Source organism: Hippocampus guttulatus, chromosome 15, assembly GCF_054856545.1.
Source record: "Hippocampus guttulatus isolate MCC_2025c chromosome 15, RoL_Hgut_1.0, whole genome shotgun sequence".
Classification (NCBI taxonomy): domain Eukaryota; kingdom Metazoa; phylum Chordata; class Actinopteri; order Syngnathiformes; family Syngnathidae; genus Hippocampus; species Hippocampus guttulatus.
Genome location: NC_141275.1, coordinates 9,265,585 through 9,291,774, shown reverse-complemented (window position 1 = coordinate 9,291,774; position 26,190 = coordinate 9,265,585). Strand labels below are relative to the sequence as shown.

General features: G+C 42.8%; 1 protein-coding gene across 3 annotated transcripts; it reads right to left on the bottom strand.

The window, feature by feature from the left end:
- Positions 1-810: 810 nt before the first annotated feature.
- On the bottom strand, positions 811-26,190 carry LOC147193728 (connector enhancer of kinase suppressor of ras 2-like). Of its 3 annotated transcripts, none has more exons than XM_086131611.1 (22): positions 25,634-26,190; positions 21,315-21,478; positions 20,533-20,735; positions 20,339-20,444; positions 19,210-19,251; positions 19,006-19,125; positions 16,585-16,644; positions 16,423-16,491; positions 13,003-13,149; positions 11,559-11,692; positions 10,273-10,478; positions 10,096-10,188; positions 8,406-8,596; positions 8,266-8,314; positions 8,013-8,191; positions 7,838-7,911; positions 7,412-7,483; positions 7,251-7,315; positions 5,137-5,237; positions 3,874-4,363; positions 1,918-2,117; positions 811-1,839 (listed from the first exon to the last, which is right to left on the bottom strand). In XM_086131611.1, the coding sequence occupies exons 1-22, from the start codon at positions 25,695-25,697 to the stop codon at positions 1,792-1,794; spliced, it is 2,877 nt and encodes a 958-aa protein (XP_085987737.1). In that variant the 5' UTR covers positions 25,698-26,190; the 3' UTR covers positions 811-1,791. The 3 variants fall into 3 exon arrangements, with proteins under 3 accessions (XP_085987737.1, XP_085987738.1, XP_085987739.1); XM_086131612.1 differs by having other exon boundaries at positions 812-1,839; positions 11,559-11,677; XM_086131613.1 differs by having other exon boundaries at positions 812-1,839; positions 20,339-20,426.

The following is a 26,190-nucleotide window of genomic DNA, read 5'->3' as shown; positions in this document are numbered from 1 at the left end:
ATGTGGAAACGGCCACTCTTTTACTAATGTTACGAATTGTAATATGCCAGGATAGGTGACTTTCATTTCTTTATTGCTATAATTTGTTGCTACACAATTTAATATACAGGTTATGTGTCTACATGTGATTTTGTGTGTAGACTTCTTTTAAGCAACAAATCAATATGTTGCATGTCAATTCATAAAAATTAAATCAATACTTATTTCCTAAAACCAGTATGAAAGTAAAAGTGCTCCATCAAAACTGAAGTAATGACTTTGGGATACAACTCATTCTTATTTTACTTTTACTTCTTGTATTAAACAGTGTATGAATATCATATTTAACAACATGAAAACTTCTTTGTGAGTAAATGTCTCACACAGTTTAATATACCTTAAATGTTTATGAAAGAGAATAAATAAATAGATGTGATTAATATTGCACTTTGTCTTTTTCTTCTGTGTCTTTCAAAGTGGATATTTTGTGCACTAATCAATGAGCTTACACTTGTGTTATGCTATAAAGAAAGAATTACGGTAAATGATTCAGACGTAGACTATTCAGACGTATTTGGTGCTGATCAGCTACAGTCTGTGTGCATTCAACTTTTGGCTGTAGTTTAATTTTTATTGATTGAATGTACGTCCTTCCTTCATATTTTTTGTTTAAAAAAAACACAACGCGCACAAAAAAGGGGGGAGGCTGGAACGAATTGATGGCACTTCCATTCATTTCAATGTGGCAAGATGATTTGAGATTTTCAGGGCACGGCTGTACATACATTTTAAAATATAACATCTTTAAATAAAGATCATGCTTAATTTAAATCTCCGTTGTCTCCTGATCCATCCTATTCTGACCCCCTGTGTGTGGCTATTGTCTAAAAATAGTCACTTCAAATGTAATTATGAGGAAAAACCACATTTTTTAGTGTGCCCATGCCATACTTTATTTCCATCATTAAATAAAAGTATTGCAGCTAGAATACGGCAATATGGCACACGTGTGCAGTTAAATGGCATGGTCACGTGTTTTAGTACAGTATTACAAAACATGCTTGTACATTAAACACTTAATAAATACAGTTAATTCCCATCTCTTTCGTAATGAAATTAGATTTTTAAAATAAGTCTTGAGGTTGAGGCAGTTGAGATGAGCAGTCGTCTCCGAATTTAACACACTTATATATATTTTTGTTTTGCCACCACTGTAAAGACTGCATGCATACAAAAATAGACAACTATCGTGACCGTCCCTTTTATATTTTACAATACAATTTCCTTATTGCCAAGTGTGATATTCTCACCCCTATTTGAAGAGAAACTTGCTTCTTTCATTATTCTTGGAAAAGTACAATGTACATTCACAATCACTGAGGCACAGCACTTGATTTACTATTTGTATTCCAGCACATATCCTCAAGAGGTTGTGTAGCAACGCCATACTTAATATAGATAAATAATTAGACAAATAACAAAACGGAGTGTACATCCAAAATAGTCAATCTGATCTGTTCAGCTGCACACAATGCCAACAAAAGTGATGGGAAACAGCCATGCATGTGAGTGAAGGCGCTCTCCATCAAGTCCATGACAGGGACACAAAGTGCTTTTTTCCCCAACCAGTTGAAACCAGTGCTCAACCTTTCGCAAATGTTCTCATCATTAAAACTACAGAAAGAACGTGAGCGAGTAACACCGTTCAGTAGATGTGCTTGAAAGGGGAGAGGAGAAGAAAAAGGAAGAAGAAAAATCAAGCTTTCTGTTGCCTTTTCATCTCCTGCAAATGAGGCAGCGTGGTTCCACGTATCAGCCTAAAAAGCCCAACGAGCGGTTTGTGTCTTGAAGAGGGACATTCTGCAAGAAAATAAAACGGACATTATTGAAGCATAATCGAGCCGAATTGTAAGGTATGCCTGAGCTATGTGCCAGTACATTGAGAGAACTGTGGAGGATGCGGAGGCGGTGTAGCTTGTCGTTGAGCACGGGGTCATTCGCCCTGCGTACAAAGGAGCGTTTGTACTCCAGGCGACTGGTTGACCGGTGGTCAGCTGAGGTGGCCAGACTGGTGTGCTCCAGAGCTCGGTACAAATCCCCCACCGAGTCCGACTGCAGCCTCAAGTCTCGTCCACGACCTTCAAAAGATGAATGCATCATTTTATTATTTCAAAAATAGTTTGGGGCATCAAGGAGATACCCAACACTTTGTTTAAATGTCTTTAAACACATGTTTATCAAACAGTTTTTCAGATTTGTGACAAGGTACATGTTTTTTTTTTTAAGGTTTAGAGAAAAGATACAGTATACCGGTATATATTTTTTGAATCCTAACAAAAAGTGCAGGAACTTCTCAGGCTCAGCAACATGTCTTATAAAGCGAAATGAACACTTAAATCAATATACAGGTAGTGTGTCACCAATCGGATCATGTGGGTGGGACAATGCTGGAGACAGAGTTGTAAACAGAGGAGCCCGCCTGCTTCAGACCAAAAATAATCCCGTTTTAAATGGATCTCTTTTCGGCTGTCGGAATGGGGTGGGGGGATTAATGTGATAATCAGTCTATCACTCTATATCACAAATTATCTTGATTGTGGCACTAATAATTAAGCATCACAAATTAAGTAGAGGCATGTTCTCCTGTAATGCCCTCTTATCCAATGGGATTCCAGGATGATGCTCGGTAATAGCCAATGGCAGAGCAGGTATACGTATGTTGCGTTCAGGAAACTCGGAGCTGTGAGGAGCAGCCCATACTGTTTTTGTTGTTGTTGTTTTGTTTTGTTTTTTACCTTTCGTATGTTGAAATTTCTTTCGTAACAAGAGGCAACATTTTCCTGTTGAGACGTTTCGTAACTTGAAAATTTCGTATGAAGAGACGTTCGTAAGTAGAGGTACCACTGTATTACAATACTGTATCTACATTATCTTTATAACCTGCTCAATGGTGCTGTATGTTTGCTGTACTGCTACCATACACTTCTCTTTCACGCACACTGCCCTCTGATGGCATGACGCTGTTACTACAATTATCTGAGAAGCTTTGTAATAAATGCATGACAGGTCGCTTTATTTTGTCCTCGCATGCCCGCCAAAAAAAAAAAAAAGAGTGAACATGAGCAAAAGAAAAATGAGGACAAGGGAGAAAGGGCCTCGAAGCTTGGTTTTTTACCCTGTTCACAGTTCAACATTAACATGGCAGAGAGGATTCATCCTGGCCGCAGCATCCAGACATGGCCGGAAGGCGTTGTGACAAGTCGATTGAGGCAGAGCAAAAGGAGGTTTGATACCCAACAAACAAACAAAAACAAAAGAAAAAGTAGCGTGTTTGCGAGTGAGTGGACTGCCAGAATAAATGTGTATCACAGACAACGCTAAACTGCAGCACACTTGGAAAATTGCCCTGGTAGGCCTCCAACATTTGTTCACTCAAAATGAAATGCGAATAAAAAATTAATACAACAGTCCAGAAGGCGATGTTTTCTCCCGATGTTAATTTACTTAACTGTGGTGTTGTTACACTGTAGCATACTTCGGGGTAATTGTGTAGCTCTATTGATTTTCCCCTGGCTTGCGGCTCAATATATTGTACGTGCAATACATGCCAAATAATACAGTGCAGCTAATCACAATCACACTACAATATGGTTGAATATATACAATACAGTACCTCTCAAACCTGACCTATTTGGAAAACGCAACAGGACCAAATGTGGAGCGTGGACTGGATGTGATTAAATTTGTGAGTTAACTGAGGAAAAGTCATAATTATTTTAGTTAATATATTTTTTGTGAAACCTTTGTTTGGGTGTGTTCTGTCATATTTTTGCAACGTAAGATATGTGCCTTGGCTCACTAAATGTTGGGAAAGATGGTCTTAGGGTATCTAACCTATTTCTCTGGGCCGCTCCAGCTGGTAGTGTCGAGGTGTTCTCTCATCTGACGCGCCGGAGTTGGCCGCCAGGATGGCGTGGAGACCACTGTCTCGGGGTAGCGTGAAGCTGCGAGGTTTCCCTCCTACCTCCGAATCGATACTGGACCTGACGGGCAGGGGCAAGGCTCGGTATTGTTCCTGCAGCAGGCTGCGCTGCGCAGGCAGCGTAGACTGCCTGCGATACTCCATCGCCATTTGTTCCCTGTCATCAGATAGCAGAGGCTCTTCGATGGGATACGCCTGGAGGAAATGCATTCTGGCGTTGCTCTCCATCTGGTCCTGCCAGGAGTTTCGCTGGTTGCTTGTCTTCTGTCCAGGGGATATACCACCATTGTTGCTGCTGCCGCCTTCCTGAGGCTCTGAGTGGTAATCCTCATGAGAGGAACGTGACTGGAATGTGTCAGATGAGGAGAAATGACCGCGTTTGGGTTCCAGGAAGGGGCTCACCTAAATAGAATCAAATGTTAAGTAACTACATTTCAAACAGCTGTCTTAAACAATAAAATCGGATGTGAAATATTCACAGTATATGCAGTGCATCCACCGATAATGATTACAGAGTATTATGCTATATCACATTTCAGGCACTGGCACAGAAGTTTTGAGGGCATGTGCTCAAGTCTAAAAAACAGGACACCCGTTGCCAAAATAATTCATGCAATTAAGAATAACACAGTAATAAATGTATATACTGCAACTTGAGTATTAATTTCTGTTTGCCGAATCCACACAGCCAATCAATGTATTTCGAGGGAAGCTCCAGTGCATAAAAGAAGTCTACACACCCCTGTTCAAACAGTGGGGGATTGTGTGCACTGCAAATCAGTGAGGGGCACAATTGTCAAGTAGTCCGACACAATACGGATCTGTTAGCAAAACGTTTGTCTTTATTTATTTATTAAATATTAACGAATGTAAAGGGAAAAAAAACAGTCACGTCGATGACACAATTGTGCTCCATGAATTCTGGCTAGCAACAAGTGAAAAAAAAATCTAATCTGAAACATTTATATGCACAAATATTTTCACAATGGTTTCAGACCTCCTTATGGCATTTCCATCAAAAATATAAACCAATCAACAAATTTGACTCATCCTAATGCCATTTTTCTCCATTATTATTGAAAGCACTGAAAGCACTCTCCTGTACTGTACTGTAGTTTTATGTTACCCGTGCCATACCATGATTTCTATTGAAAACCACCACTGATGGTACTTACTGATGATGCTCTTGGATATGTGTCATAAGGTGGCGGTGGACTGTCCTGTTTGTTCATGGAGGACATGTCCATGTCCTCATGGTCGCTTTCGCTCCAGTAATCTAATTATGAAGAAATACAACAGAACCAAACCAGGCTAATTAAATGTAAGGTCAAAATTATCCAGTGAATAAGACCTAAAATATGATCAATAGGCTACACAAGATTGTATGGCTCCTTATATGGAGGGAAAAAAAAGAAGCTACACTCTTTACTGCACTTTTTTTTTTTGGCCTTCTATAGTTTGATCCTGCAACAGTGGCACTTTCCCAGCATTGTGCACGTCTGTTGTATCAGCACTGCAGGTTTGTACATACGCACAGTACTCCATACTGTCAAGAAAATTATGTTTGCAAACTGACTTTCTGAACACCCTTGAAGTTAGATAGTACGGGAGTGACACCAACTACCGGCTACAAGTTCATGGTCTGTATTAACACCCTAGAGATGATCCAGATTCTAATAGCCGTATAGTTTAAAAAAATAAATAAAATCAACCGACTTGCACAGGAACCAGTTTTGCGTCATCAATGCTGTCAAAATGCGCAGTGTTGTAGGTGTGATTTCAAGGTCTACTTAGAGTGCAAAGAATATATTTGAAGATGTGAGAATGTCCTCTGAAGGCGTTATGAGTCTTCATTTTACATGACGTAAGAGGCCCCTCTTCAAAAATCAAATGGTAGACCAGTTCACCCACACACCCACCATCGCTTGGCTCCTACACAGGTTCCTTGAAATAGAACCATGATAAGGTACAGGATTTCCGACCCATTTACACAAAAATATGACGTCCCGCGCCCCTAAAGTGAGCATTTGTGTGCGACATAAAGCAGAGACTTTGCATCTAATTAGATGTGAAAATTGAGAAGGTGTTAAAAAAAAGTGTTTCCTCTCAACTATCCTGCGTGAGTCATATCCTTTCCACTGCGACGGTGAGATGTGAGTGGAAGATGGTGCTCGTCAAGCATGAAGTTTTCCAAGATTCGCTGACACATTTTAAAAAGCACATTTCATTGTCTACAAATGTCATTTAAGAGACCATCAGAGCAAACCAAGACCTTTGACCTAATCTCCCAGTACAAATTATACGTTACTATATGAATAAAAGTCTTGAGACACACTTCCTTTTTAAGAATTAATCAATTGATTTGGATAAGCACAATATTCAGCGTTCTATTTTTAAATACCAGCGTTTCCAGTGAGTGAATGAATGAATGAATAAATAACAGAAAATCCTAGGGGGAACCTTGTACAAGAGTCCAACTGGTTATTAAAAAAAAAAAAAAAAAGAAGGCCGTGGTACTTTCATTCAAACATGATATTTAATGTTTACAAATATGAAATATAAAATTTCTATGATAATATAAAAAGTTGTTGTCTCGCATTGTTACCATTCCTGTTTCCGGTGCGGTCAGAGCAGACCAGCAAAAATAAAAGCGAAATTGCGTTCTTCTCAGCACTGAGCTCATGAGAAAAAGGAAATAAATGATCTTGCTCGTAGCCTGCGGTTTTAATACAGTACTGTAGTCCGTCTGGTCGTGGATCAATTAGCCACATTAGCCCGCTAGCATTGGCAACAGTTGCTTGCGACACTTATGCATACATCAGCTATTAGCTATTTGCACATCGAGTCATTTAACATTGAAATGATTGTTTCTTCTTGCAAAGTAGTGTGGGAGGGTGTGGAATTTATGTTCAAATTACAGTAAAGTATATGTCGGCTTTCTAAAGTTATTTTTCTGCGGCCACTAGATGGTGGCATTACACTTTTCTTTGAACGTATACAGACACAAGGTAACTCAATGTGCTTCACATTATTATTTAATATTATATTAGGGGGGCGTCTTATACTAGTACCGGAAGACTGAGCAAATGAACCTATCAAAATTTTTTTGTGGGGAGTATTTTGTAATGTGCCATGTAAATAAAATGAATTATGAAGAGTGTGAGTCATGCCCAGCTTGACCTCTGACCTCACAAATTTGCACAGGCAAATCTTGTCGAATTCCCAAAGGATTCTTGTAGGGGCGAAATGGCAAATGTTTAATTTTCACTGTGGTGTGTATGCGACTCGCCTTGATCCTGAATCTTGTCTTGCTCGCAGTAGCCTGCCACAGCCATGCTTAGACGACTCAGCCACCTGTGGGGATGGAGAAAGAGTGGGCGGACAACCAACTTATGACGTAAACCGATCAAGCAGTTTCATGCTACATCTGCGTCAGACTCCTTAACTCACCGGGACATGTCGTCTACATTTTCTGCCGCAAAGTAGAATGTCTTTATCTTGGGATGACAAGCTTTGAAAGCACTGAAATGAAGCCAAAATGTATATTTTAGAATGTGAGCGCAAAAGAACAGGGCCATAAAGGAGACATTAGAATATGAATGAGATGAGAAACCTGGCACAGGATCTCAGACACAGTACGGCCAGAATAGCAGGAGTCCTTTTGTCACATTAAGTGGGTGCAAAAGGGGGAAATGTCAGTCAATATCTTTGGGCCCAATTGATATTATAGTTGTAGCTTGCAGTGGTGATTTAACTGCCTCGCATATATTTTGTATCTCTCGGTTTGTAAAATTAAGTCCCCAAATTTGAGTTGAGCGCACTCTCGTTTGTTTGTTTTTTTAAGTGCAAATGCAAATGGAGAAAAACACGACTCACAACTTTCTCCTGCATTCTGTAGCACGATCGATCTTAAACTCTGGAAGATTGACAAAGCCTTCTGCCTTCTCATCCTGTGGTGAAGACAAAAAACCAAAAAAAAAAAAGTATCGTTATAACAAACGCACACATGAACTGACATCTTTAGAACTTTCAGGAAAATCGATCCGTTCACCTCCTCATTCATGTACCAATACAGACACGTGTCTTTCAGAATGAACCAGTATTTCTTCCACTTTTGAGAAAAATACGTTTTGGCATCTTTCTTCTTCCACAACCAGCCTTCACAGTCGCCCTGACCCAAGTCCCTGCAGGAGATCCGTCGTTTGCTGATGGAGGCCATGGGGCTTCCGGCTGCACAAGACGAAAACACATCAGAGCGAACAGAGAAAAACACTTCCATTTGGGCTTGCCCTCTCATCTCTTACCTTTACTCTTCTTCTTTGACCTCGGCAGGCGCGACGATCGCTCAAACACCTGCGAGGTGAAATAGAAACGTGACCCTCCTCCCAGATGCTACACTTTGATGATCCCAGGTGCGCTAAAGTGAGGGCGGGGAGGCACTAACGTGGTAGAGGGAGGCAGAGTCGGAGCTGGATGTAGACAGGGAAACTTCCATCTGGAGGGCCGGGATGAGCGTGTAGTGAGTGGGGCTGCTTCCCCTCTCCATCTTTCGTCGACTGTGACTCAGGCTGCGGCCCAGCAGGAAGTTTCCCCCGGGGCTTTTGTCTTCACTCGCGAAACGCAGGAGGGAATTTTCTGCAGCCGTAAAGAAATGCACTGTAAACATCTGCTGCATTCCATAGACAAAAATGCATGTCGATTACTAATTGAATCTTAAGGCTACGCGCCGAAAGGCTTTGGGTTGCGTTCGGGTTAGAGGTCGAGTTAATATCGAAAGTAGGAGTGAACGATGGGAAATTGAGTTTTTCATGAACAGAAACAAGCAAAGGACCAGGGCGTGAAGACAGACGACTCTCGTCTTGAAATTGTTGACAACCTCTGAGAATGTTTTTTTAATAGTGTGATGCCTTACTGCTTTCAGTGGAATGTTTTGAAAAACAAAATATTAGAGGTGGAGACACGGCTTGCAACGGTCAATATTAATATTTGACTTGTTTATTAGCCTCTCTCTAACATCCATCCATCCATTTTCTGATCCACTTTATCCTCACAAGGGTCGCAGGTTGTGCAGGGGCCAGTCCCAGCTGTATTCGGGCAGTAGCCGAGGGACACCCTGAACCGGTTGCCACACAGAGACAGTCATCCGCACTCACACTCACACCGAAGGACAATTTAGAGTGTTCAATCAGCCTGCCATGCATGTTTTTGGAATGTGGGAGAAAACCTGGACGACGTGTAGAAAACCCACGCAGGCCGGGGGAGAACATGCCAACTCCACACAGGGAGGCCGCAGCCGGAATTGAACCCGGTACTTCTGCACTGTGAGCTCGACGCACTGACTAACCACTTGATCACTGGGCCACCCTCTCTAACATTTGCCCAGAAAAAAAAGTATATATTTATATATTTTTTTAAAAGCAGATTTGCCCAAACAGATACTTTTAATAAAATCCTGTACAATGCTTTGCCTTTTGCTATTTATTCATTGAAGCGTTTCAGAAACTTTGATATAAAATAATATATTTTGGTACAACTCCTGCATCGATACAAGATGATGCAACTGTACCTAATATTATGACCATGTTTTGAATGAAAGCCGTTGTCAGGCAGAAACCCCCCCAAAGCTAGCCATAGCGCCAATAAGATGATTACTTTTGATTTAAAAAGAAAAAAAAACGCAAACGGAAAAAAAACCCCAGGAGAACAAAGTTTGCCTTTGAGACCAAAATAAAGCACATCAATCTCGTCCCGCTCTGTTTGTCACGTTGTTTCCGATAAAACGTGAATAACTTGCGAGGAATATTTTAACAGTTGCCGGAGCAACCGCAGACTTCTTCCAGCCAATCACCGACGAGCAACGCTGAGTGTGAAGAAGCTAGCGAGGCAAGTTTGGGGGTGGGGGTGAGGGGGCGGGGGGTTAGCGATGGCTGATGAACATACGGAAAAGATGGAGGCAGGATATGATATCCGGAGTGTTTGCGCTTGTGACAGGCCAGCTCATCTTTCCGCTGTGCGATGTGAAAAAGAGGTGAGGATATGAGGAGATCTCCTCCTACTCACATCAGCTCCCTCTGCTCCTCTCTGTCAGCCCCCCCAACACCCCACCCCCCTTTCTTTCTCACTCTCCCACCCACCTCGCCTGCTCTCTCTCTTCAGCTTGGCCAGGTTCTCGTCCTCGTCTCCCGCCCAGTTGTATTCCAGTGGCATGGAGATGGGCCTGAGCCTGCCTGGGACGACGAGGCACATGGGATGTCATTCCATTGCGGGGAGACATCCCGAAAAACACGCGTCACATCGCAGCCGAATTTTACTGTAGGTGGGCGTGCTCCCCCTGCGGACAGACGACACTTCTTGGTTCTGGTCGTACTCGTAACAGTACAGTATGGAGTCATCCTCCACCAGAGGGAATTGACGCCGACACTCCTGGTCCAGGTAGGAATTTGGGGAGTCGGAGCGCTTGCCGTGATGGACGAGGTCGGACTGAGTGTCGGAGCGCTGAAGGCTGCTTTTGTCATCTCTATGGGAGAAAGGTGACATGACTTTGGAAATGGAAAAAAAAAAACTAAATTTCATTGCTCAAGTCATAAAGTTTTTTTTTTTCATTTTTGATTTTTATAATTTACACTCTCACAGTTTTTATTTCATTTCGACTTTTGATTTTGAAACTCTTTTTTTAAATTAGTTTTCAGTGCAGGTTTGTGAGGTTCTGAAAATCTTCAATACTGCTTTGACCTTTTCAACTCAGTGAAATCACTTCATCAAAAGTTTCCCCAATGCCGAAAAAAAAAAGGAGCAACTCGTTCACCGCAGATCATCAACATGTCATCAGCATACGTCATGCTTTGTTTGTGACTGAAACACCCCCCCCACAACCCCCCAACCATCTGGACACATGTACCACCCCATCCTCCCACCAAGACACACACACACACACGCTTAGATGCCAGTGTTCATATTCATGGTCATGACAGAACACCCAGTGAAAATCACTGATGTGTTGTTGATTTTATCTGCTTGCATTAGCACTCACTGGCCATCACAAACACGATCTGGATAGTCAGTTTTTGTAAAGATGATAATGTTCTTTTGATAGACACCGGAAGAATAATTTATTTATGAATACGCAATGAATATTTAAAAAAATAAATACAAATTACGCACCCGTAATCAAATGCCAGGTTTTTGTGATAGAAAAAAAATGAGACCAAGATAAATCATTCCAAAACGTTTTCCGCCAATGATGTCACCTCAAGATAAAGTTCTGATGTTCTTGTAGGCTTTTCCTGACTTTTTTTTCCTTTTCTTTCTATTTTCCAAAGGCTTTGTGCTTAGACTGACTGCTATTTAGAATTGCTCAAAATTCTCTCCGCCATGACGGAGGCTCTGCACTTAGCTGAAAAACAACAGCCCCACCGGATACAGTCATTGTGCCGCCACCATGCGTCACTGTCAGCAACTTTTCATGATGAGCAGTGATGCATTTGCACCAAACCTTTTAGATTTGTGGCCAGAAAGTTCAACATTGGTCTCGTCAGACCATAACGTTTTCCCGCAAATATTTGGGAGATTTTGTGCATGTATATGTGTGTGTATGTACCTGGGAGTGTAGGGTTCCGCTGGAGGAGGCGGGATGTAGAGGTCCTGCAGGGCACAGCTTCCCCTCCTTGATGGAGTGCTTAAAGTGCTGCTAGGTGTGGCAACACTGCTGCCGGGGCTCTGCGGGAACAGTGGCTGCGTGTGAGTGGTTGTGTGTGGAAGTGAATGCACGCACGTGTGTGGAAGTAAGGCAAGAGGACAAAAAAAAAAAAAAAAAAGAGAAAGTCACAGTTACATGGAGTGAGCGACTGAGCAGTCGGCAGCATCATTCGAATGAGTGAATGAGTCAAATGGACAGCACTCCAGATTTTAAACACCGCAGTTCTAGCTGGCGCTAACAAGTTGATCGGTTCTATCATCTTTGTGAATAAAAATCAGCACAAAACAACAAGAATTTTCATCGCGGCGGTTCAAAGATTTCGTCTCAAACTAACTCAAAATTGCCTTTGCAGAACTGCAAAACGTAAAAATGTACAGATACAGTGAAACTCCTCTACAATGACACCTACATGGGTGAAAATACCCCTTAGTGTGAAAAAATATTCATGCATTAACACCACTCCCACTTTCCTGCCCCCCCAGACGAAAAAAACCCCATTGCGTTAAAAGTGAATGCTAATCGTAAATTTCGCAATTTCTTTCCCTTTTTTTCTTTCTACACTGACTATATGAAGTGTCAAATAAGTGTATCCCCATACTTATGCACTATTGGAATAAAAATAAAGAGTACACATACGTTTGTGTGTGCCTGTACACATACGTTTGTGTGTGTGTGTGTTTACATCTGAGATCAAATTTGCTACAGTGAAAAACCGCCTGTTGTGAAAAATTTCTTGTTGCAAACATGATTTCGTTGTAGAGGAGTTTCACTGTATCTTATTGGGAAGGAATCAGGAATCAAACGTGACTGTCATTGCTGTGTTCCTGTTTTTTTTCTTTTTTTCTCCTTTTTGACATGTCAGCCGGAATAGGAAGAAAAGGGGGCACGTGATGCAGTGAAGGGGGTGGAAGCTGCGAAACGAAATGGAGCTCTTGAGGGCCTCAGGGGGGGGGGGGGGGGGGGGTGCAAGCATTTTCTTTGCTCTGTGCTTCAAAGAATGACTGGACTACACAAACACGCATCACTCTCATTTGTACCCATTGTGGCACTGGCACATATTCCGAATAAAGCAACGTGCTGGGACAAAGTAGGACAACAGATGCCGTTTAAGGCTGCGGTATGAGCGAAAAGCAATTTTGTTCGAACCTTCGACTAATTCAAAAACAAGTTGTGCTCCACGCAGGGAGAGAAATTCTTTCACTTCCTCGGCGTCATTCATTTTGGTTGATTCGTCACGTTTTTTTGGAGGCTCTGCGGACTTATCTATAACCCGATACGCTCATATTCATACCCGGAGACACAAGCCAGTAGTTGTGCGGATTAAAAAGTAATCGAGGGGCCATACTTGCAGAGCCAAAGGTTTCCACCGCATGTTCTTGAGCAGCGCAGGAGTGGAGGTCAGCGTGCTCTGCGGCCGTTTCTTCAACGTCAGGGTCACACCCGCTGGGTCCCCACGCAGAAGGTTGACCAGGTTTTTCAGTTGCCAGCCCACCTGAGTCGACAAGAAGAGCCCAACAGAAACAGGCTTTTTTATGACGATCACCACACGAGGTCAGGTTAAAAAATTCTACTTGGGCCACATTTGAATTTTTTTGGTGTGTTTTTGTTGCGGCATCCTCATTGGTTATTGTTGTTGAAGCTCTCCACGTTAAATCCAAGACCGGAGGCCGTGGAGCAGCTTACACGCCTCCCGTGTCATCATTCTGAAGGTTCTGTCAAGTCGCGCTAAGCCTGCGGGTTACGAACAGCTACACGCCTTGTAAATAAAATTTAACCCAGTTTGGTGATGTTCAGTGTACAAAAAAAAGTCCTTCTCAGTCAAATACACTTTCCAAATATGCTAGCAAATATTTGCCTGCGTGAGAAACGGTGAACGTTTTGACGCAATGTGTACATTGGGCCGATTGTGTATTTTGAGCAGCCTGGGAAACGGTGCACTTTTCAAGCACTAACCGAGCAATTACTTTGTCACATCCCAAGTTATTTTTCATCTTGACAGTCACTGCAGAGAGGTCCTCACACCGAAAGGGTGCAGAAAAGAACACAAAGCTTGCCATAATATTTGGCAGGGGTGGCACATATCATTTTTTTGGAAGCAGTAAAACGTCTAATTTTGCAGATTTCCTGTCCAGTTTCATAAAGAATATGTCACATAATTGCCATTGTGACAGAATTTATAAGAAACGTTGGAGGCCATTTATGTGCCTAAGCCCATCAATGCTGATGCTTTGAGGTCTTTCACGCTGACACGTTGTCCTCATTTTTTTGCGAAAGAGAAAAACATATTGGACAGTTTTACACTGGGCGATCACAATTTTCAATGTTTATCACGCGGCAGCGTTTTTCTTTTTTGGGTGGTCTGGTGGCTGGACGAGGATTTATTCAACCTTTTCAGCCCACAGGTGGCAAAGTCAAGGCCGGGGGCCAGCTTGGGCCCGCCACATCATTTCATGTGGCCCACAAAAGCAAATCATGTGCGTCAACTTGCATGATTCTTGCTAATATCTGTACGCAAATGTCAAATTGTCATGTGGAATAAATAACGTTGAAGTTTCGCAATCATTTTAACACTCACTTGAACAATAATTGGATAAACTATTATCGTTAACTTGACTGATTGCGTAACTAGTAATCCGTTCATTTGTTATGTATGAGTAATAATGCGATGAGATGATTAAACATTTTGTGGTTTCATAACGCCCCTCCGAGGGAAGACGCAACTCGAAAGTGGCCCGCGACAAAAAGGAGTTTGACGCCCAGGTTTTTAGCCAATATCTGGTTTACACAAAAATACACATTTAAATATTGTTGTGTCTCATTACAGTACCATAGAACACTTCTTTGGATTATTTTTGTTCCTGTGCAGTATTGGTGAAAACTGACCGCGTCCGTGTGATAAAAATGCATTGAAGAGGGCAATGTTTTAAAACTCGGGCTCCTTGAATTTCATTAAATGAATATTTGACAACACAAAGGCCATCTCACACACAGCACACTTTTTAAAAATGTGGATAAGAAGTGTGCCAGTCTTGTGTATAACACAACGCTCAAATCCTTTCCACTTTTGTGACACTTCACAGACAGTGAAATGCCTGAAACGGCGCCGACTCTACTGTAGGTATAGTCACCGAGCGAGTGACGGAGGAGACACACAATCGCTATTTAAGAGCCTTTAAAAATGTGGAGCACAATGCTTCACCTTCATCACAACTCTTTTTTTTTTTTTTTTTTTTTGCCGAGGAACGCTTTTTGAGAACCTCCCAAACAGACACGCAAATACAAACAAACAGACTTTGGCAAAGCAAATGACAAACAAAAGCCATGGCTCAGATTCAGGCTCGGTGGCTGAAGAAACCACGGCATTTACTAATTACACCTCCACTTTCCTTCCAATTTTACCGTCATGAATAGGCTGGTTGCTACGGGGTTGTTTTTTTATTTTTTTTATTTTGGGAGGGCGCATTTTCTGAGAGGAGCTTCTCATTCTTTTCTACCACATGAAAAGAGTCTTGACAACAAAGGATCTGGATTTCGGGGCGGGAAGAAAAAAACGAATAAATAAAATAACCATGCTGCATTGAGTGGGTGAGGTGACTTGCCTCCGGCGCATAATTACTCAACATTTTCTTGCATGCATACTCACAAGTAGAAATGATTTTGAAATTAGTATGTAAAGAGTGCACCGCACGATTTTGGGGTTGCTGTGTTCGCCGCACACTTGCAGTTTGAGCTATTGTGTATTGTAACCTATAACAAGCAGACCGCAAGGGGTTTAAATGGCTGATTGGAACACAGGGGGGCTACCGACAGCACGTGAGCCACATTTGAACTGCCCGCCATGATATTTTAAAACCAAATAAAACCTCCGAGAATCTGCTATGGGGGGGACCATAAAACCCACAAAATTTCATTACCGAAAATAATAAAAATTTATTGGATGAGATTAAACTAATTTGCACGGCCTTCAGAAGCTGAAAGGATCCGTCGGGGAAAGAAGTTGCTGATACTAGTACGATACGTTTTGCGTGTCTTCCTAAAATGGCCTCAACTCACAACTTCACTCAACCCGCAGAGTGGCTAACAGTTTAGCTAGTTAACAGCCAGCCAACTGTACATTCTAATTACTTGACTTCCATGTCACTCAATGGGCCACGCCCTCCTTTTAAAGGCACACACACACACATTTACCATCACAGATACTACAGTGTGGAAGGGGAGCATGGTGATCCAAAATTGCAGCTCATTTGCATGTGTTCCAAACCACCTCCGTGATCAACGACAAATGACTTCATATTCTGTTTTCATATTGTGCGCTTGCGTCGTGAATGTCGACTGGCTGCGAAGTAATGCATTTCACAATCTCGCGAGATGCAAGACGGAATGCCTTTGCACCAGCAGCAATTGGAACTAATCACAATGTAATTTGGACCGAAACCATCAGAGCTACTCAATATGTTTATCATTGTGATTGGAAAGCAGTCAATTTACACTGCATCGGACTGATTATGCGACTCTTGCGTGTCAAAATAAAGACTTCTTTTTGGGTTTCTAGTAAGGAAAAATGGTGCTCATACATCTGTCCTGCACACTCATGGTGCATTCAGAACCACTCGGGGGGGAAAAAAAAAAAAAAGGAAAGACGAAAGTGCACTGGCCAATTGCCCGGTTTGGATTAGAGGTCAGGAACAGTGCACGGTCTTCTTTGTGTACAAAAAATATTGTATTGTTGTTGGAGTGAAAATGCGCATTCAAACCTGAGCCTTACCACTGTCTGGTGATTGACCTGAATGACTTCATCTCCGGCGTGAATTTTCTTACAGCGGTCAGCCGGAGACTAAAAGACGAAGAGTGATAATTAGGAGGGCAATGCAGATGCACTTCTCCCAACATGTTACACAAAAAGCAACACAAAAGGGAGTGCACTTACTCCCTCCGTCGTCCCGGTGATGACATGCAAACCGTCATATGTTGACTTGATATACATGCCCTGTGGTAAAAAAAGGGGGGGGGGGGGGGATAAAGCAAACTATAATGCAAAGTGCATTACATCAGCTCACTTTTGTCAAAGATTAAGGGGAAAAAAATTGTTATAGTTTTGTAGAAGTGTTAGCATTTGGAAACATCATCATCTTAAATGTTTATCGGTCGGATCTCAAATCGATTCTGCCTTCTTTTGGGACACGTGGCAGATTGACTCGAATGTAGCGGATTATTTATCTTGGTATAGAAAACACATCAAATCGAAAGCTTTCACTAAAAGGGGTCAGAAGTGCACGACCGACACCCAAACACACGCTTTCTCTCCGTCCGCTCACAAATCCACGCAAATGTGCATGACCGCACGTGAACACTCGCACATGTAAACAGTAGCGGCATGCTGGCCTTGGAGAGGACTGGGAGGCTGTAAAAGGTTTATTTTGAGGCCACTGGGCCCAGTGTTCTGTGAACGGATGAGAGAACTTGCTTTGGCCTTTGCTCGTATTTGTGTGTGGCGGTGGGGGAGGCTTCGGTCATGGCCCCAAGCTGGGACGCTCACGTTGCAGTGTGGGTCAGCGCCATGATGCCGTCCCACTAACCGTTGATGGTTCGAGTCTGTTTTCTTTGCTCCATAACCCAATTTCTGTGTCTCAAAGGAGATCCACTTACAAATATGTGTTGGAGCGTAACATTTCCCCCCAATATTAACATGAGTGAGCCATTCTTTGAATCGCATTAGCTGACTCATATGCCCAGGAGCTCAGCAAAACCTAGTTTTGTGTTGTTGTTGTTTTTTTTTTTTTTTAATGACTGTGAGGTCAGCAGTGTTCACGGGGCTCACTGGTAAAAATGTGAAGTCGTGCCATGTCTGATATTGAAAGCATTGTCTTGAAAATGGAGCAGCGACTCATTTCCATCAACAACGATGTTAATCGACATGTATTTCTTCACCGATGTGACTTTTGACAAAAACCGCAGGATGAATTCTGAAGCGTTATGGCCAACATTATCTGCCTATATTGAAATAAACGCTTCAAAACTCATTGGCTGACGCTTCACGGTGCAGATCAACAATAACCCAAAGCATATTGTGAAAGCAACCAATTAGGAACTCAAAGTCAAAGGCCTGGCAGAGCATCACCAGAAATGAAATCCAGCGTCTGGTGATGTCTATGCTTTCCAGACGTCCGGCTATCATTGACAGCAAATGATTTGCAAGCAGGTATTTAAAAAGTCAACGTTTGATTCAAGATTGTGAATTTGGTCCTTTAAATAGAGAAAGTGCATATATGCGCTGTTGAAATTCCTACACCGCTCATTTGATTTGCGTGCAGGGATGCACAATGACATTTCTCAGCTCAATTTGATTCCATGTCAAAAGCAAAATGACTTATGCAGGGGAAAATAAAAGCACCGAAGCACCAGAACAGAGTGTATGTACACTGTCAGGAAAAAAAAAGGTACTCTAGGGGTCTATTTTTTTTTGTTTTTTTTTTTTTGTCCAAGGTCCAACTTATTGTGATGTACCCTCCAGAATTCACAATGGAACCTCGAGGTACAAATAAGTTCTGTTTATGGTCAGAAAAGGGACAGAAACGGTCCAGACTATCCTAGGGACCTTTTTTGTTGACATGTAAGGGTACAAACAATCGCTAAGCTTTTGTGAATGCCTTTCAAAGGAGCCCAAGGCTGTGAGGTTTGCAGTTTGAAGAAAATAAACAGTAGCGGTGGTAATCTAGACAAGGGATGGGAAAATGAATTCATCTTCCAACGAACTGTCGACGGTTCTTGCGAAGGAAAAAAAAAAAAACAATGTTTGCGTACGATGTGACGTACACATTTACTCACAAAGGGTACAAATGTTGAGGCTCTCGATATGGACACTGTTCAAGGGGTACAATACGTCTCCCCTTGAGGTTATTGTGGCAAGCCATTGGGCCCTTCAAGGTAGAAATTTTGCGCCGTTTTTTTCTGACAGTGTAAAGCTGCAAGAAAAGAAAGGCAAGCGAAGGTTGTTGGGGCAGTGAGTGAATCACAAGCTTGCAAGCTCATTTTAAACATGCGGCATTTGAACCAAGTGTCATGCTGTGGCCTTGAGTGTAATTAGTATGCCTTGCCATCACCCAGAATTATGAATAGACGTTTACTTTACTTTTTTAGTTGCTTATTTTCATCAAACTTGTATTTTTTTTTTTCATCGCGCGCCTGGGAGTGGAGGAAAGAGTTGGACATGAAAGCGCTATATAAATCAGGATGTATTGTATCTTAATGTTGTAAGAAAACTCAACCACAGTCATTTGCCTGCAAATAAAACAACACATTTTCTACGATGGCACCAAAGACAACCTCCAAATAAATCGTGAGGATTTACCAATCCCTCGGTGGATTTGATGTTGGCCAGCTGCACCACCTCCAGATGCGCAGCCTGCGACACCATGGGATCCGAGGACAGAGAGATAATGTGGTCGCACACGTCAGAGAGAGTTTTACACTGTGGAGGACAAAGTGAGGTTAAGAAGCGATTGTGGAGTGTTTGGGGGGGAGGGGATGCTGGCAATATGCGAAATGAACTCACCACATGAAGGATTTTGTTCTCCGTTTCATAAACAGAGGAATCCTGGGGGAACATTAAGAGAGCGGTGGTGTTACCACAAGAGAATGTGTCCAAATGGGTTATTATTGGCATTTTGGCTGTAGGAGGATATAAGCAGAAAATCAAGCAGCTTGGCACCTCTAACCTCCAACACGCCCACACAGACACGTACCAACACAAAACAAATGATTCACCGGCAGCGCGGAGGCATTTCTCAAAAGCGGTCCCTCACTTATTTGGATACAGGTTCTCTAACTGCAGTTCATCGGCAAAATTATGGAGAATGCGAGTCGCTCGCTAATGATCTCTCGGCGCAGCACAAAGTTAATGGCTTTGTCGTCCGCCAATTTTCTGTGATGCTTGTCCTTCATTACAACGGAGTCGAGAGGTAACTCGAGTTTATCCCGTACGGCAGAGGTCCGCAACCCCAAATGACCGGCACCAAATGACCACATTTGGGCCACACAGAAAGAATACATAACTTACATTACTTCCATTTTATTCATTTCGGAATCTGAAAGAGGTTTTATTTTGGAAAATTACCGGATGCTCTGTTACATCTGTCTACAATATGTCACTCTTGACGCGTTTCTCAGTCCCGTGATAGGTTACCGCTATAATGAAACCCAGGAGCTAGCAAAATGACAAAATAACAAAGGTCTTTGGGAAGGGGGAAAGGCCCAGCCAGGAGACAGAGGAGGAGCCTACGACTTTCAAGAAAAAGAAGGCTACATTTAATCGACAATGTCAGGAGTCCTACTTAAAATACGGATTGATCACAACGGGAGAATCCCACGCACCAAGCCCACTCTGCATAATATGCGGCGATAGTGAGTCGTATTTTTCATGCACTTTGTATTTACGGTCTATCTTATTTTGAAGGCACGTGTACCATAGCGACCAGAGAGTATTGCGGCCAGATAGGACGTTCACCGTGTCGTGATTCGTGTTTATTATTATTATGTTCGAAAATACCACAGTTTTCATGCCGGTCATATTATATTATTTTGTTGTATTTATCCGGCCTTTAAAGGCCGGTCCCTGAAAATATTGTCTGACAATCTGTCTGTGAGGCAAAAAAGGTTGGGGGCACTTTGCAACGAATCTGTACCTGCTGTACAATTGTGGTGAGCTCCAGACAGAGCTGGATCACGTTGTTCCTGGTGACGCCGTAATCAGCCACCGAGGCGAATGGCGACCTGGAGAAGAAGGAGCACCTGGAATTAACCGTGAGATGATTTCTCCTCTGAGATCAACAATTCCGTTTTGAATGCATGTCAAACGTGGAATCAATCACGATCTCACCTGTCGAGCCACGCCAGAAGGCTTTTGGCAGCGGCGATGAGGTCCACCACGGAGGTGAGGAAGTCATTGGGTAGCTTACGAGTGGCTCGGCCGTCATAGTGGCCGCTGCGCCGTCTCCCGGCGATAAAGTTCTGCAGGTTCTTGGCTGAAGCGTTGAGCTTATGAGAGAGGGTCTTGAGATTCTCTGTCTCCAGTCCGTAATTCTAGAGAAGAATTCACTTTGTCAGACCGTCGAGCACTTTGATCACATGAAGTCGGATGAAGTGTTTGTGCGGCGTGAGGTCAACATGTGGCACGGCTGAAGAGGCGGCACGGCACGTGAGGCGCAATCCCTCGCTAGGCCGTACGCCAAAGCGGGCCCGCGGGCCTCGGGAGAGTCTATTGCGTCCTCCTGGGCGAGGAGAGCGCGGCAGGAGGGACACTAATCATATCGAATACGGCAGTGCCTGAGAGACTTAAAAGTAAATCTGAGTTATGTAAGAAGCTTTGCGGCTGAAGCAAGGCCCCTGTGCGGGGATGTAGGATGAGGGGATTTTTACATTCAGATTGCATCTGCGACCCCGGTTCACTAAATCGCCATTCTGTCTCTCCATGTGTCTCCGTCATCTTCATCTTTCTTCCACTTTTCCGCGCCGTCTAACCTTCTCATGAGTCTGTTGACAACCATCGCTTTTCATGTGCCCGATGACATGTCGGGGTTTGTCCATGAAATGTGGAACTGCTTCTTCCAAACTGAAGCAAAAACAAGTGTGGGAGAGGCCCTGTGGGAAGTTTGGACTCACCAGCGCGCATAGCAAGTCCACCGCCTCCAGTATGAGCTCCTGATGTCCGATCCTGGACACTCCCAAGTCCTCCAGTTCCTGGTGGGTGATACGGAGCAGCTGGTCCCCCCCGACTTTCTCCCTCTCGAACGTCTTGATATACTGCTGCAGGCAGTCGTCCAGTCCTGAGGGAAGGAAACAAGGCCAACTCACACACTTGCTGTTTGTTGCCTGGCAATGGCACATTATTTTTACTTTTTTGCATCTATAAGTCAGGCAAACCGATTCCGAGTGATTTTTTTTGTTTGTTGTTTTTTATGCATAGATTCTCTCATGTCTTTGGTTCTTTTGGGGAAAGCAACAGATAGCTGGAGTCAACAGACCTGAGGATCATTTTTCAGCATGACTTTGAAAAGGAGAAAAATAAATAAAAACGCACCGACCAAAGCTCAGCTTGTTGGGGTTTTTTTTGGTAGGGGTGGGGGGGGGGCTGTTTTGTTTTTACATCGTTCAGTGAGGCAGCAGGTGTTCAATCCTTTGGTGCGGCTGTTGTTAAAATGTGTCGTCTGTCTGCCTCCATCCTTGGAAGTGTGTTGTGCATGAAATGCTTTTGTAGAATTAAATAATCCTGATTTTTAGACCTGATCTTGATTATTTTAAACTCCCAAAGACTCTGAAGAAGTAATTATATTATTGATTCAAGGAAGCGCTATTTATTTTTACATGACATGGAATATACGAAACCAGTTCAATAAATTCAAATTCAACTAATGCTCAAAATGTTCATCCATTTTATTTATTTTTTTAATTTTAGCGATCGTGTGTCATAGCTATCAGATTGACTTGAATGTAATTTTCCTGGAGCGATTACTGTGATTTTGGCTTTCATATTAAACTCTGCTCAAGCAGAAGAGTATCTCGCATTGACCCAGGAAAGTGTGTGTGTTTAGAAAAAAAATAAAAATTTATACCCGAGTAAAATGTGAATAAAACTCACAGTAAAATGTCACTGGATGGTGCCCAGCATGCTAATAAGAGAACCAAATTACTTTAAGGGATTTGTTTTTGTGGACACACAGTCTATTAGCATCTCACACAAAGAGAAATTCCGCATCGCGTTGGTTCAATTAAATACCGATACATGCAATTCCGTGTGGGGCCGATCAAGCATTCAGACCAAGTACAACTGGCAGCTCAACACTAGCGAGGAAACATAAAGAAGTTTCATGGTTTGCACAAAACGTAAAGGCCGAACTAATCAGCCATTTAAGCAAATGAATTCAGACTCATTATGTCAATGAAGTATTCCCTATGTTGTCATAGAAACTATGCAGTGGGGTGTGGGCAAGGATTTCCAAAATAGTAGGACATAATAAAAGAAATATGCTACAAAACAGAGGACCCATTTAAATCGCAATCTATGGGAAAAATAGTTTTCCAATAAAGTGGACATTGACAAGGCTTCCACAACAGATTGTGTTCAACATTATCCGTTCTACTGTACTGTAGCGGCCAACGGTAATGTGCTAAGCTCACTTTTTTGAACATGGAAAATGTGTGTTTTTCATTTTCTATTGTGGATTCAGTTGTTATTATTATTATTGTTTTTCATGTTCAAAATAAATGTTAAAAAATATACGGTACAGTATACAGTATATGTACGTTACACTTATACAAAAAGAAATAGAGAAGCTGTGCCGGGAAATGCTTCAAATGTTTTTAGCAGTACACAATACACATGCGCAATCTTAGAACTGTACACGACCCGATTCAGGCGGAAGTTAACATTTTTATTCCATCTAATGTGGATATAACACTGTACTGTATATTCACCCATAATTTCTGTAAGCCGTCCTCAAAAGGGTCAAAAGCAGAAACTACCCCAGCCAACGTTTGACAAGAGGCGGGAGACACCCTGGCCTGGTTGCCAGTCATTTGCAGATCCCATACAAACAAACAATTCGCTATCACATTCACACCCACGGACAATTTATTATATACGAGTTTAATTTATTCTGTATTGCATCTTATGAAACAAATCAGGTGAATGTTTGAAACTACTCTCCGGTGAGGCAAAACCATCTTGTTTGACGCTTGACAGTATCACTCTCAGGATAGCGTGCTGATGCCACTAAATAATCTCTGCCATGATTTTTCTTGACCATTTCATGAGCGAGCCAGATTATCAATTACGAGTAGAAGAAATTAAAGGCGCCTTGTGATGTCGAAACCACTGGAACGGGAAAATAACATGTTAAATTATGGATTTGGACCGTCATTGATCAGTGGTATATTGTGTGAGGAACAGAGGGAGTAGCCAAGAAATGTGGACATATATAAATGTCATAAATCATGTGCCTCACAAACAAACGGAAACACACACACACACACACACACACACACACACACACACACACACACACACACACGTTGAAAAATGTATCATGACACTTTCATCAAATGTATTTGCACTTTTATGGTGCATCTTATTCCAAGAAGGAGTCAAAACTGGTATTCTTTTCTCTTCCCCTAATGAGAATCTCTCCTTTAAAGCGGCTTTGTCACAGCTGGGAATAAAGCGTCTTGCGCACACAAAGCACGATGGTTGGAAGGGGGGGTGGAGAGCAGGATTGTGGGAAGGTCACAGGGCGCCCTTGTTTGGCCTCCTGTGACATCACGGACCCTTATGCTAATAATGAAGCTGCTGAATAGTAACTGCAAAATGTAGCCAGGCCTCAGAAGCTGGGACAAGACTGAAGGCCCCTTACCACCACCAACACCCCCCCCCCCCCCCATCTCTCCCCCTCACTTTACATCACCATTACTGGGCCCCGGGCACTGGAACCGTCACTGCTCCACTTGTCACATGTGGGAAACTAAACATTCTCTTCGTCCTTTCATTTCTTTACACATCATCTCGGTTTAAACTGCTCCAGTCTCTGCATCATCTCATGTATCACATCATCCGACGACAAGTGTGAGATTTTTTTAAACCGAGCCACAAGACAAGCAAAAACATCTGTTTGTACCATTATTATTATGTGACCCTTTTACCTGAAATACATCTGAGTCTGTAAAAAAAAAAAAAAAAGCCATCATCTTTATAGTTATGAGGGTGTGTGTGTGTTTGTGCTAAAAAAGGTATAGATCATTTGAAGCATCCCCCGAGGCTGTGTGATCAAACACGTGAGCGTGTGGCACAGCAAAACAACACAGCTCACATAGCGAACACATTTAGCATTCCTGGTAACGTCTGCTGACATATAAAGAGGAGGAAAGGACCCTTCTAGCCATCAACCATTCATGCGTATTCCATTCCCTGCAAGAAACTGTATTTAACATTCGTAGTGATTTGCAAAACAAGCACCCGAAAGCTTCATCAACTTTTAGTGCTACGTTTCTTTCTCAATCTGTGGTCACAGAGAAATCCCAAGAGGTCCATCCAACCATTTGTGATTTCATAGCTAGAAATCAAACACAGGGAGAACATGGAAATTCCAAACAGAGATTCGAACCCAGATCTCCGGGAACCACTCAACCCCACCATGCTGTGAAGCTTTAAAATAGTATTTCTAAAAAAAACAGCCAGAGAGATGAGTATTGGAATGCAATTTGAGGCTTTACGACTGTTTTAAAAGCCTCCAACAACGTCAGATATTTAATGTTTTGGCTTCATGGTACTGTCGTGGTGCACAAGCGCACCAGAATATACTGTCAGCTCCCTGGTCAAAATATTAGGGACACTTTTGTGTTTTGATGCACTTTTATTAACCGCTACACGAGCTCTACTATAATCAGGAACACACGAATGGAATGATCGTCTCTATAAAACCAATCATCAGACTGTGCAGGTGTACCTAATCAAGTGGCCTGTTGGCAGGATGACTTCTTACTGGGCATCTGGACGAGTGTGCCGCGCAACATTGAATATAAAAAAAAAGCCTTAATGGGGGATTTCGTCAATGTGTTGACTGCGCTCGGATTTTTTTTTCGACCGAATTCAATTAAAAGGTTAATTCTCTATGGGCAAAACTGAATCGATTTCCCCCTCCGGGTCTCCTCCTGTGAAGCGCCGGTAACAAAAGAGCACAATAGAGGTTTGTTGACATCGTTAAGAGACACTTGAATGGGATTTGTTCGGCTGAGAAAGAACAAGCTGGTTAAAAGGGCGATTGCTTTCCACTGTGTGGGGGGAGAAGGAAAAAAAATCGATCCGATGATTAAATGCTGTAATTTAAAGCTGAGGCTCATCAGGTTGTTTAGTGTCTTTTGTGCACGAGGCACGCACTGCACGTTTTCTCAATCTCGGTCCATGCTTTAGGTGTGTGATCGAATCTTACCTTTCATCCAGTCCACCACTTGACTGGAGCTCCACTTGCTGACGGGCTCCATGACCAAAGCCATGCACAAGTTTGTCTTGTCCACGCGTGACCAAAGCAAAGAAAAACAACCTCCGCCAAGCTGCAAACCACCAACGCCGCTAGCAATGAAATCCAAAAAATTTTTAAAAATAAAAGAGGCACAAAATGTAACGCGCTATCAGTCACGTGAGCTGTGCTTTGCTCTGCGGCATGTAAGTAATTGTTAAGAGAAAAACAAAACAAGAGGTAGCTCCTCGGTGAGGTTTAAAAACCACACTTGGGCACATTCCTCTGCTTGCTGGCTTGCCGTCAAAGAGCTCGTTCGCTTGTCATGCGCGTCAGGCTCCTCGGACGGTGTGGGGTTTGCTGCACGACCTCGCTTCTTCCAGCAGCAGCAGCAGCAGCATCGGGGGGGACGAGGAAGGAGGAGAAGAAGCCAGTGGCTACTTTGCGTCGGACTCTTGAGAGCGAAGGAAGCCTCGGGCGAGCATCCTCGCTAACGCCGCCGCACAGACATGGAGGAGGCACAGCCCACA